Raw genomic sequence first — 13,228 nt, 5'->3', positions numbered from 1 at the left:
GTGGCTCCCTATTGGGAGCACAAGACTGTAGAATCATACCTGAAATGTGGCAAAAGTAAATACAATGCAAGATGGTGTAAATCAGAACAGGCAAAATCAAATATATACCATGGAAGAAAAGTAGTCTGAAGAATTTTTTGTGGGGGCATTCAGTGCAAATTAAGCAAATGAGAGCAATACGATACTGTCAATAGTAGTGAAACGCACAAATTAAACTGACAGCAAGGACAAGTCTAACAAATGATGGAAGCCGGCTAAAGTAAATTTTGGCCCAACATTCTATTTCAAGGTTCAGATTGTTTGCTGGGGCAACCACAGATCAAGATTTGATAAACAATTTATCCATTAGTATCATTTACATAGAGGGAATAAAAATTTAAATGGAGCTTGATAGAGAAAAAAAAGAGGTTGTAAAGAATATGGATGAACTAATGGAATAATGTTTCTTTCAAGTAATTGTCGACAAAATTTGTAAATTGCAAATTTGCTTAAACCTCAAACTTAAATGAAACAATTAAAGGGAAATACGATGACTGCTTCGGTGCCGCTTCATCCTCTCGATTGGACCTGGAAAAATTTATTAATTTTGCTTCCAATTTCCACCTCTCCATCATTTTCACATGGTCCATCACTGACACTTCCCTTCCCTTCCTTGACCTCTGTCGCAATTTCTGGTGATAGACTGTCCACCAATATTCATTACAAGCCTACCGACTCCCACAGCTACCTCGACTACAGCTCCTCACACCCTGCTGCCTGTAAGGACTCCATTCCATTCTCTCAGTTCCTTCGCCTCCGTCACATCTGTTCCGACGATGCCAATTTCCAAAACAGTTCCTCTGACATGTCTTCCTTCTTCCTTAACCGAGGTTTTCCACCCACGAAGGTTGACAGGGCCCTCAACCATGTTCGGCCCATCTCCCGCGCATCCGCCCTCACACCTTCCTCTCCCTCCTGGAACCATGATAGGGTCCCGCTTGTCCTCACTTATCACCCCACCAGCTTCCGCATTCAAAGGATCATCCTCCTCCATTTCCGCCAACTCCAGCATGATGCCACCACCAAACACATCTTCCCTTCACCCCCCCGTCGGCATTCCGTAGGGACCATACCCTCCGGGACACCCTGGTCCACTCCTCCATCACCCCCTACACCTCAACCCCTCCCACGGCACCTTCCCATGCAACCGCAGAAGGTGCAACACCTGCCCCTTTACTTACCCCCTCCTCACCGTCCAAGGGCCCAAACACTCCTTTCAAGTAAAGCAGCATTTCACTTGCACTTCCCTCAATTTAGTCTACTGCATTTGCTGCTCCCAATGCGGTCTCCTCTACATTGGAGAAACCAAACGCAGACTGGGTGATCACTTTGCAGAACACCTTCGGTCTGTCCGCAAGCATGACCCGGACCTCCCTGTCGCTTGCCATTTCAACACACCACCCTGATCTCATGCCCACATGTCCGTCCTTGGCTTGCTGCAATGTTCCAGTGAAGCTCAACGCAAACTGGAGGAACAGCAGCTCACCTTCCGATTAGGCACTTTGCAGCCTTCCGGACTTAACATTGAGTTCAACAACTTCAGATCATGAACTCTCTCCTCCATCCCCACCCACTTTCCGATCCCCCTTTTTCCAATAATTTATATATTTTTTAATATACATATTTTTTATATATATTTTTCTTTTCCCAACTATTTCTATTATTTTTAAACGTATTTCCATTCATTGATTTATCTCCACCTTTTAGCCCATTTCGATCCCTTCCCCCTACCCCACCCCCATTGGGGCTAACTGTTTCTTGCTCATCCTGCTTTCTACCCTTAATGTCACCATTAGCACATTCCATAGCTAATATCACCACCGTCAACACCCCTTTGTCCTTTTGTCTATGACATCTTTGGCAATCTCTTCTTTGCCTCCACCTATCTCTGGCCCTCTATCCAGCTCTACCTGTCCCAACTCCCTCAACCAGCTTATATTTCATCTCATTTCTATTTTTCCTTAGTCTGATGAAGAGTCATATGGACTCGAAACGTTAACTGTATTCCTCTCCACAGATGCTGTCAGACCCGCTGAGTTTTTCCAGCTATTTTTGTTTTTGATGCATTTTTATTACTCGTTATGAGGACACATATTTTTATCATTTCCTTTTTGCATTCCTTCTGCTCCAAAGTATATCACAATATCATTCTTATAATATATAAATGCATCAATACATCAATGGTTATTTTAATAGTGTAGGGTTTAATCAAAGTGGAACATGACATATTTTGCAGAGTACCTGAAGTTACTAGAAGAGTCAACCTAACCCTACCAACTAGGCCACAGCTGACACACTAAAAGCATGCATTTGGAGCACTTGTTGGTAACATCAGTCATGCCACTTCCATGGTATAATTAAAAAATTAGATATTCCTAAATGTGGTCAATTATCTGGGTAAATTTGTACCTGACTTAGTTTAATCTCTTGAAGCACTGTAAAAGACTACTGAATAAAGCTCAAATCACAAACTGGAAGCAAGATGGAAAAAATTGAAGTTATATAATCTTGAAAGACTGATAAAACTTTAAATTGGTGCATTACAGACTGGATCATGGATTATATTGGTGAAAATATATCAAGGCAACCTGTTGCATATGCAGCATTTTCATTGACTGATGCAGTGTCAAAAGATACATACATTGAAAGGGAATTGTACATTTGCTTATGAAAGGCTTGATTAATTAGTGTATGGCTATACTGCTAGTGTCAAGGTGGACCACATCTGTTAAATACTCTGCCTGTAAAATTTTTGAATGATTCTTGTATTCCCAAATGACAGGTGATAGTCAGGCTACAGAGATAAGATTTAAGATTATCATGTACACTGCTTATTCAAAAGCTAATGAAAGTGCTGATGAGGATAGTCAAGCATGGTTATGATGGCTATGTCACAATCTCACCAGAATATGAAGTTAATCAAAACTGAGAGAGAAAAAAATGAGACCTGTGAGATGAAAAAATAATCTCCCACTAGATTATCATAAATAAAACAAAAGACTCTCGAGAAATTTAAGCATATTGGAATTTTAGTAAGAAGTAGCATACAGACAGAGTAAGATTACAACTCTATTAAGCTCATATAAAGAAATTCTACAAAAGGTTCATGAGAGTCCTTTTGGGCATTCAGCAATGTAAAAATGAACATGATGTCATATATTGACCTGGAATAAATCATAACATTGTTTATGTGGTAACAACTTGCTCATCTTGCTAAAACATAGACCAAACCAATAAGCAGAACCATCAAAACCTCATACATTATCACATTAACCATTCTAGTAAGTCAGAAGGAATTTGTTCACATGGCATGGGGATCTGTGAGTTAAAAAGATCAAATCACAAGATTAAAGACATAAGGGTGAATTTTTGTTTTTAACAACCAGAGCAATAAAAATTATTTTATCCTTAAAGACATGCTACAGTTTCTAGCTACAGTTATGTTGATCATTATTAGTTTCAAAACAGATAAGTTGATTACATTACATGGTCACTAAGAATGGACACAAATGAAAAATATTACAGTAACTACTTTGTTGTAGATGCATGCAATTTTTTAGAGATAAAGAAACAAGGCATAACGGAATAGTATTAGCATTTACAGCTATTTCCCTTCATTAAGTGTCAATGCTTATTATCCGTTTGATTACATAATTTAGGGTCTATTTATACTACAATTACAGTGTCAGCATAGTTATTATACTATACCATTAAATCCAAAATAAGGCAGCAATTTATACTACAAGTTCAAGATTAGTGCACCAATATTAGAGTTGTAGTGTAAATGCAGCTTTTGAAATATTTCCCTGAAAACAATCAGAATTATCACTTCTGACCATGAATGCCCCAGTTGCAACTTTAAAGATGGGAGTTTTTTTTCCAAGCTGCAACAGAACTGCTGCATATGATGCAGTATTAAAACTTGATAGTTATTTCTTTTCATTCAATTTAGATTAAGAATAACCATAAAATGTTCAAAAATTACTTCAACCCACTACCACAAACCTTGATTCAATGACTATTATCCAAATGCCTATTGAACGTCAAGTTGTGGATAAACCAGAACTTCTTATCAGTAACAGAATTGAATTGATCTTGTTCATTTGCCACAAGGAACTCTACACTCTAGCTCCACAAACTCCTATATTAATATAATAAGTGGTTAAGATTAATAGTGTTCAAAGTTCAAAGCCTCCAATTTGTTAAAAACTGGCTGTACACCAACAAAACTGTTTTCTGGCTTGATACTTAACATACAGTGACAGCTATTTCCTGGTAATTAACTGTAAGTTACCAGTCAATAGATTTACATTGAGTATGTCAAAATCATCAACTTGTAATTACTCCCTGAAAAGCATAGGCTGTCAATATCTGCTATGACATCTGTGACTAGCAGAATAAAAGTGCCGTACGCATAATTCAGATTATAAAGATTAAACATGTGGAAGTGATTTAAAAGCTTTAATAATTACAACCACAGGCAATTGTAAACCATTTAACCGTCACTCTCACTGAAATGGTCATGTATTGAATTACAAATTTGTAAAGAAACATATTCTACACTTTTCAATTTTTAAAATAAATTGTGAACCCAAACCATAAATCCAAAATGTAAAAAAGCTCCTGTGACTCCAGTTTCTACATTCAGTAATAATAGTCAGTAGCTCCAAAACATGTAGGGAGCATTATATTCAGCAACACATTATTTCATTTGGAAATTTTCTAATATTTGCAATAGAAATTATATACAAAAGTAAACCAATGCACTTATTTTGATTTTGAATAGCTCCATTTTTATGCTACAAACATCCCTCTCCAGAACTCCAGTTTCTGGCAGGGCAGAATGGTGATAGTAAAAAGTCAATAATCCACTTATGCAAAAATTTAGAAGGGGTACATTATTACTTTTTTTAACCAAACACTATATTGTTTCTATTGCTTAATTTTACAGGCTAGAGAAAGCACCTAGCTGTCTTTCAAATGACTTGTAAATACTCACTTTACAAATATTCAGATAATACCTTTTAAACTTATGGGTGAACGTGTTAACATAATACTATTACTAGTTGGATTCTACTCAACTGCACTTCTAAGGTATAAGCCTAGAGAGATAAGTAATGAAAACCTTAAATGCTTGCTAACCATTCTATCAACAAGTCAAAAATAGCACTAAACTTTAATGCAGGAATAATGCTACTATATACTGATATACTAAGTAAAAATTTACAGAAGCATCAGTCCTTGGATATGTAAAGAAACAGTAAAAGATATGTAGCACTCATAGACTTTACACAAAGGTTTCATGTTCAAAAATTAATCAAAAGTTTTAAAATGTAATTGCAATATTTGAAACCACATAAAAAGACAAGCAAATGGCAAGACAGGCACTGAAATTGGCAAACAGTTTAAAGATATTCTGAACTAAGAATAACATTAAATATGACAAGCACATGAATGCTCAGAGCCAAATAGAACATTTCTTGTAACAATTGTAAGTTAATGTTTTCTTGAGCTTCGACAGCAAATGAAAACCTCATTCTGAACAAACACCTTGTGTGCTAATGAACAAAACTCTTACAACTGCCAATTTGATCAGCATCAATCATTTTAATGAAAACATGTTCAAATTACACAATTCTATTCAGTAATCATACAAAAGCTTCAATCTTCCATATCTTTAGAAGCTAATCTAATGCGTCATAGTCTTACATGTTGAAAAGGAGAATGCCCTAATGGATACAGTCCAGAAAAAGGACATATTTTCTCTAATAAACTGACCAATATTTCCACATCACAACAAGAAACGCATCCAACTGTTCTTACCTGCAGTTTGGAGGAGGATCTAGTGTAATTTCTGCAAGTTCTTTCTGAATTCTGCAGGGAGGCACATAAGAAAATCTGTTCACTAGGGATACATGTTGTATCCAATTCTACACTAGCAGACCAATGAACATAGAGTTTCAAGCTGCAGTTTTCCATTTCTTGCAGAAGACATATCACATTTTGTTTAGTCAAAGGAATCTAAAGAACATATGTTTGTTATATGCAAGCATTTGTGCAAGATTAAAACATAATAATGTACATCAACCCCCCTTGAAATTTGCAGAAACCAGTAGGGTTATAGCAAGCTCCTCTGCAGCACAAATGAAAAATACCTAAGGGGTGGAGACTTACACTAACTTGTAAACTGTAAAACTGGGGATTGGAAATGTTTAATGTAATTTTTAATTTAAATTTAATTTCAGTTAAAGGAAGAACTATTTAGTTCTTTAAGGTGCTTTTTAAAGGTGAAGGTTCAGAGAGAGATTCCAAAGGACAATGAAAACAGCACAACAGCATGCAATTTCAATATATTCAAGTTCAGCATGCAGGACTGGCAAAGAAAGCATGTCAAAATCCTCATATGCCCAAGCCTCGATGTGATCCTAAGTAAAAATAGCCAAATTTAGAAAACGAGCTAAAGTGATAAAAAGAGGGAAGAGTGATCAACACTAAAATTTGATTTGTGATACCTAGAGACTGTCAGGAATCTGTTGAAAATCTAGTTGTTTAATTAAATGTCAATTATTTCATTTCAACAATGGTGACAGATTGAGAACAGCTACAATATCTGAAGAGCAAGAATGGATAACTTCTTAGAAATCTGTATCCTGAATAATCCATGTGGATCTACAGAAACACCACTAGATATACATGAATCTAACTCTAAATCCTGTAAAAAAAAATCTTCAAAAAAAACATCAATAGTTCCAATTGAATTGATGCGTGTTCTGCTAAGAACAGTATTGAGTTGTTGTAGTCAGATGAAAAGTTCACTAGTTTTGTCACAGGTAAGTGACTGTTCCTTTAAACTCCAAGACACTAGACTGTTAATGCCCCTGCTGGGGCACTACTTCCCCTCCCCCAGCTATCTCTAATTTTGGTGATTCATCCTACATAATGGTTACATAGCTACCAACAGTCTTGCAATATTCTCGGCTTCTCCTTGTGGCTATTCCTCATGTATGAGCCTAGATAGCAATGGATGATAGAATATTCAATTATAGAAATTATAATGCCAATCCTGATTCTGAATCAATGTCCACATAAGCATCTTTTCCAGCAGAGAACTCTGGACAAGGAGAATACTCTGGTAATGCTTTCCTTCTCTAACCTGCAGATACTTAGATCAACTAATTTAGCACAGGTCTGGGGTTGCCCTGGGACGTTTCTGATCTGCATGGCTCCGCATTACATCACATGGTTAGTTAACCCACTGAGTTATTGCGAAGATACTTTTTAATTTATTATTGCTAGCATCAGGATTCCCTCAGTATCACTGAAGTGTCAGCCAAGATTATGTGTTGACTCAGGGGTGAAAATGTTACCCCTGAGCCAAGGCTGAGTAGCTTCTTCCTTGTTCATTTTGATAGTACATATCAAATCAATTTAAAAATGACAGTAAACATCTTGTTTTAAGTAGCAATACACAAAAATTGTTAAGGTCTAAAGAAAATAATACACAGTAGTACCTTAAGTGAGTTGAAATTCAAATAAGATTTGAGGCAAATGAAAAAGAGAAATATTAATTTCACATTGTTATAGATTATGTTGCCTTTCTTTACAAATTACCTCTTAATTTAACAAGTATTTATTGAAAATGTCTCATCAAAATCAAAAAATATATGTGATCAATCTGAATTGTGGTAAGTGCACTTTTCCATTTTGTGAAAAGTTGTTGTTCCGGTATTTATGCAGTTATTTATTTTTCAGAAGTCAAAGCATATTTCTAGGCGTTGTTCTTCTTGCTGATTAGCTTAGAAGGTGATAAGTTTGCTATTGCATTTATCCCACTTATGTATTCCACAAATACACAAATAGTAGGCACATAATACTACGCTGACAATTAAACTGCCTACTCTAATATTTCGCAAATTCACGCTTGCATATACTATAATCAACAACTTCTGCACAATAATACTGTAAATAAATAAATATTTACAGGGTTTATCAATCAGAATTTACACTATACGACTGGTCAGGATATGTGCAGAACTCTGTGCTGTTCTCAAATAGCACTTTGAAATCTTTAGTCTTGATCTCAGCCACTGGAATAGGCAGATAGAACCTTCAGTTTAATGTCTCATTTAGAGAATGGCACCTTTGGTAATGCTGAAATCCTGTAGTTTCATACTGGAGTTCAGTCCAGATGATGTGTTTCATGGCTGCTGAAATGTAGCTTGAATGCACAACCTTCTAACTCAAAGTGGCTGAAACTGGACTATGCCGCTAGCATGAAACAGGCTCACAGCAAATCAGTAGCCTATTTAAAATTGCACCCAAATTTAAACCTTACAGAATCCAATAATTATCTAGCTGCATGAGTTTTGTACCAATACGGGAGCCAGTGCATAGTGAAGAGAGACTCGTGTTGGCAGTGTTTAACAATAGAACTGCAAAATTGCATTCATTGCTAACTTGTGGATCCTTGGTTCTGTGGGGTAAAATTTAAATAAGCATAGTTTGCTTGCCTTGTTAATAAGACATAGGTTCACATTCACAGTTCTCAGTGTACCAAGCAGGAGTAAATATTTCAGATGAAAGTATAGAAGAACTTGCACTCAAAATATTTGACTTTCACTAAATATAAATTCTAGTCTAGGGAGATAATAATCCACACCTGCACCAATCTAAAGGATAGGACAAAAGTCCATTGAAATCAAGCAGGAGAAAGCTGTGTCACTTGTCACAAATGTGCCATGCCAAATGCATTATAACACATCGGGATTTTGGCAAGTATAACCTTTCTAGTAGGACAAACAAAATGATCATTTTCGAATAAGATGGTACCTTTTAGCACTAGTTGAAAGTTTAGCAGCAGTTTTACTGGAAATCTTAGCATCCTTCTTCTTGAGTTGGGGTTGTTCCCTCTCTTGTTCTTGCGGAGTACTTTCACGTTGATCCGCATCTGAGCTGCCACTACTGGTACTAGGGCTGTCATCAGCCCTCTGAGGCTCACTGGACATCTTATTCGTTCTGGAATTTAAAACAAATAAATTAAATGAACAAGATAAAGGCTCTGAAGAAGAGTCATACGGACTCGGAACGTTAATTCTGTCTTTCTCTCCACAAATGCTGTCAGACCTGCTGAGTTTTCCCAGCAATTTTTGTTGTTGTTTCAAATTAAATGAACAATTTGATACATTCTGCTACATGGAACGAAGTTAAAGACCGCCTTGTTCTGTCATTAAAAGACACCATTCAGTATCTCGCATGTTTTTTTAATTCTGGTAAACTGCTAAAAGTTTAAAAAGCAGCCAGATTCGAAATCGACAGCAGCGTATATCTAGTTAGATCTAAAACATTCGTCAGATGTAAACATTATTAGGTCAACACCATTACGGCTCTTAATGTCTCAATTTCCATGATATTGACAATGCAACTAAATTAAGTTTTGAATGATGGGCGCCCAACAGATTTTTTCGACCAAATATAAATCCCGATTAAGTTACAGATACAGTGCCAGCGAAGTGCAAAGAGGTGAAGGGGATAGATTCATACATTTGACAGCTACTTCAAACGCGCTTGTTAGCAGGAATAATAAACGAAAGAAGCTTTTCAACACCAGCCTCTTTCTAATTTGGGGAGAAGAGGGACCAGCTTCCCATTTGGAGCGAGTCAGACATGAGAAACTGCAAATCAGTCAATGTGCAGTGACTTGATGCATTAAAGGCCTTTATCGTTCCCACTGTCTCTCACGCAGGAATTTCACACAAAGACAGACACTGTCCCCTCTCGTCTCTAACTTTCAGGCCGGATTTGGAAGCTGTCGAGTCGTTCTGAGAGGCCATGCCGGGTGCCATGGGATAAGAGGAAAAGGAGGTGATTCTTATGTTTTTTAATCTTCTTCCTTGTTATTACCTGAATACTGGCCGGAAAATAAAATCGCTGCCTGTCCTCGGGTTACGATGAAAAAAGAGGGGAGTAAGAGAAGAGTTAAACAGGGAGGTGGGTGGTGGTGATGGGAGAGGGGAACAACAATCCCAACACATGAGATGAAGCCCTCGCTCTCCTCCTCTCTCTCTGCCTATCCGCCGGCACCGCCGCCGCTTTCCACCCGCTCGCGCGCGTACGCGCGTTCGGCCTCCTCAATGCAGCGGCGCGCGCTTCTAAACTGAATCAGCGCTTTAGCAACACGTGGCCGCGCGCGCCTCTCGAGGGCGCGCCCCCCTCCCTCAGTGGCACTAACAGCGGCGGGAGGAGGACACAGTGGACATAGGCCGCGGGACGCGCGCGCTTACTCCAACCGCCGCATTCTCTCCTAAGTGACGGCGCGCGCTCCGGCGGTTACACATCGAATCAGTGCTGCAGGAGTTCGTTAATGAGTGACAGACAAGGCACGCGAGGAGGGGACAGGGATTCGTTATTATTTGTCAACATTTGCTCGGTTCAAACCTCCCGCTCCCTCCCCTCCAGAGGCGGCCAGATCACTCAGTGCGGTTATTCCGCCCCCCCCCCCACCCCTTCCTCAACCCGGGGCAGGTATCCGAACCGTGCCGCTCTGTCCCCTTCATCCCAATAAGGTTAAACTTCTGCAAGTGACTCCCAGAGAAGCAGTTCGGTCCCCATGGCAAAGTCATTTAGGCGTCTGACTTTTAAAAAATTACAGTATTAATTTATCCTGTGGCGTCAGACAAGCTGCTTATTTTCGACATGTGCGTGTGGAGAAGAATTATTCAAATGGTTGCATCAACCTACCCAATAAACAGGCTAAGTCTTTGCGTCAAATTTCTCAGATTATCATGATCACACCTCTGAAACCTACACTTCCTCCTGAAACAGTAAGTGGGCTGGCACATCTCAGTCAATAGGATACAGTTAAAGCTGCACCATGAAACCTAGGAGTTGGTTTATTCTGGTGGTGCTTGAGAGCTGGCAATTCAGGTTAGTAGTCTGATTGCATTTCCACATAATGAACAAATTCTGTTTAGCATTGTGGTTTCTGACAGTACCTGAAACTCAACCAGCGAAAACAATTTGAAGACCTGTTTTAATGGGATAACAACAAGCCAACCCAGAACTGAGGCAACGATGTGAAATTCATTAGGATCTTCTAATAGAATGTTAAATCTCTTTGTGATGGTGATTCGCTCTTTTTAAAATGTAATCTATCTTGATACATGTTAGAAATAAATACAGCTCATTTTGCTTAAGTAGATTTGTCATCTAGTAAAAGAAAACATATTTATAAGTGCCGTGTCACACCTCAGAAATATCTCAGAGTGCTTTACAGAGAATTAAGTACTTTAAAATGTAACTTATATAGCTAAATACAGGTTCTACTCTTAACAGTTTTTGCTGTTGACAAGGAGATGCTAGGAGTCAAATTTATATGCAGCTAGTCACCCTTTAGCTCATCATGACTTCTCATCACTAGTCCAAGGGTGTCCAAATGACATGGAAGCCAAGGCAACTCATTTTTATTGCCACTTAAAAGCCATACCTGCTGGTTTGTCCTGTTTTATTTTCCATCTTTGTTAATATACTGAAAAGTTTAAGATCTTGGTCTATCCTTCTTGCCTTTGTACAGGGCCAAAAGAGATACATTGGCTACTTTCACCACCTTGAAACGGACACCAGGAATATCACCAACAGCATGGCCCTTACGACCAAAACCAGCGACTAGAACTTCATAATTTTCCTCAATGAAATTCAAGCAACCATCATTTGGAACAAAAGCTGTGATTTTCTTGCCGTTCTTAATAAGCTGGACTCGAACACACTTTCTGATAGCAGAATTGGGCTGCTTAGCCTCAACACCAACTTTTTCCAAGACTATTCCTTTGGCATGAGAGGCACCACCAAAGGGGTTGGCCTTCAGGGCTGTCCCCAAGTGGGCCTTCTTGTATTGCTTATCGTGCCATTTCTGATCTCGCCGAAGATTACGCAACTTTCTGGCTGTACGAAGACCACGGCATTTACCCATGATGGACTTAGAAATTTGTAAAGGGTTATTGCCTTACAGGCAGATAAACCCTAAATCAGAACATCAAGATCTGTAAGTATCTGTAGCTTAAAACATGCAAATTAATGGGAATACAAACCGAAAATGCTGAAAAAACTCAGCAGGCCTGGCAGCATCTGTGGAGAGAGAAATAGAGTTAACATTTTGAGTCCATATGACTCTTCTTCAGAGCTCTGCAGTTTGCTGAAACAGCGAATGGAGTCAAATATTTCTGGTAATTGGTCATGTTAATGTGCAGAATAGAAGGAAACTTTCTTTTCTTGAAACAGTTGTTCCCTGCACTGAAATGGGCATGATTTTTTAAATTCATGAACAATTAAAGATCAGCCAATCACGGCCAGTAGTTTCCAGCATTTCATTTCATTATCAGAGTTTAGTTTAAACCTGCCTGGTTCCAGCCAATTACTGCTTGAGGTGGTCCCTGACAAAGCAACCTGGAAGAGTCCTCCAGCCACAGGCGAAATGAAGAAGCCTTATCACTACAGACCTGAGACTGTGAATCTGGTGGAGATCCACTGCTACCAGAAATCCACCGAGCTTCTCGTCTGCAAACTTCCAGCGCCTGGTGCGAGAGATGACCCAGGGCTTCAAGACAGACCTGCGCGTCCAGAGCTCATCTGCTATGGCCTTGCAGGAAGCCAGCGATGCTTATCTGATGGCAGTGTGTGTGCCAGCCATGTCAAGTAAGTTGTTGTCCTGCCCAAAGACATCCGCTGGCGCCTAAAACCAGAATTTTGTGCAACGACGTCTATGTCAACAGCCACCAAATTGACCAAGGAAAGAGCTGTAATCTCTTGTAACCAGTGATCTCTGTTGCCTGATTCTGGTATTACCGCAGAATTTTAATTAAAGGTTGCAAGTCTGATATCCAATCTAGAATCCATAAAACCGGTACCGAGGTTCACATGCTTTCTTAGATAAATATATGAATATACGAAATAGGAGCAAAAGTAGGCCATTCAGCCCCTTGAGCCTGCTCCGCCATTCAATAAGATCATGGCTGATCTGTTTGTTTTGAATTCATCATTCCCATCCACTTCCGATGACCTTTGATTCCCTTGCCTAGCAAGAATCCATCTACCTCTGCCTTAAAATATTCAATGACCCCGACTCCATGTGCCTTCAGGGGCAGAGAGTTCCTAAGTCGCACAACCCTTTAAGAGAAAAAACTTCTTCTCATCTCTG

At 38.9% G+C, this 13,228-nt stretch overlaps 1 protein-coding gene and 1 pseudogene across 2 annotated transcripts in view; both read right to left on the bottom strand.

Moving 5' to 3' along the window:
* The window catches only part of LOC144678899 (ubiquitin-conjugating enzyme E2 E2), a 404,663-nt gene extending 394,308 nt beyond the window's left edge, over window positions 1–10,355 (bottom strand). The window contains exons 1-3 of the mRNA XM_078538958.1: window positions 9,940–10,355; window positions 8,869–9,054; window positions 5,863–5,913 (exon numbers count right to left, since the gene is read on the bottom strand). Of these exons, the coding sequence (XP_078395084.1) occupies window positions 5,863–5,913; window positions 8,869–9,054; window positions 9,940–10,070 (368 nt within the window). The 5' untranslated portion in view covers window positions 10,071–10,355. The remainder of the gene's footprint in view (window positions 1–5,862; window positions 5,914–8,868; window positions 9,055–9,939) is intronic.
* A 1,180-nt stretch (window positions 10,356–11,535) lies between these two features.
* Window positions 11,536–12,007, bottom strand: LOC144673223 (small ribosomal subunit protein uS12 pseudogene; annotated as a pseudogene). Its single transcript, XR_013574271.1, has one exon. The product of XR_013574271.1 is annotated as a small ribosomal subunit protein uS12 pseudogene (transcript).
* Between the last annotated feature and the right edge of the window lie 1,221 nt (window positions 12,008–13,228).

Source organism: Cetorhinus maximus, chromosome 3, assembly GCF_964194155.1.
Source record: "Cetorhinus maximus chromosome 3, sCetMax3.hap1.1, whole genome shotgun sequence".
Classification (NCBI taxonomy): domain Eukaryota; kingdom Metazoa; phylum Chordata; class Chondrichthyes; order Lamniformes; family Cetorhinidae; genus Cetorhinus; species Cetorhinus maximus.
This window is presented reverse-complemented; position numbering and strand designations above follow the sequence as displayed.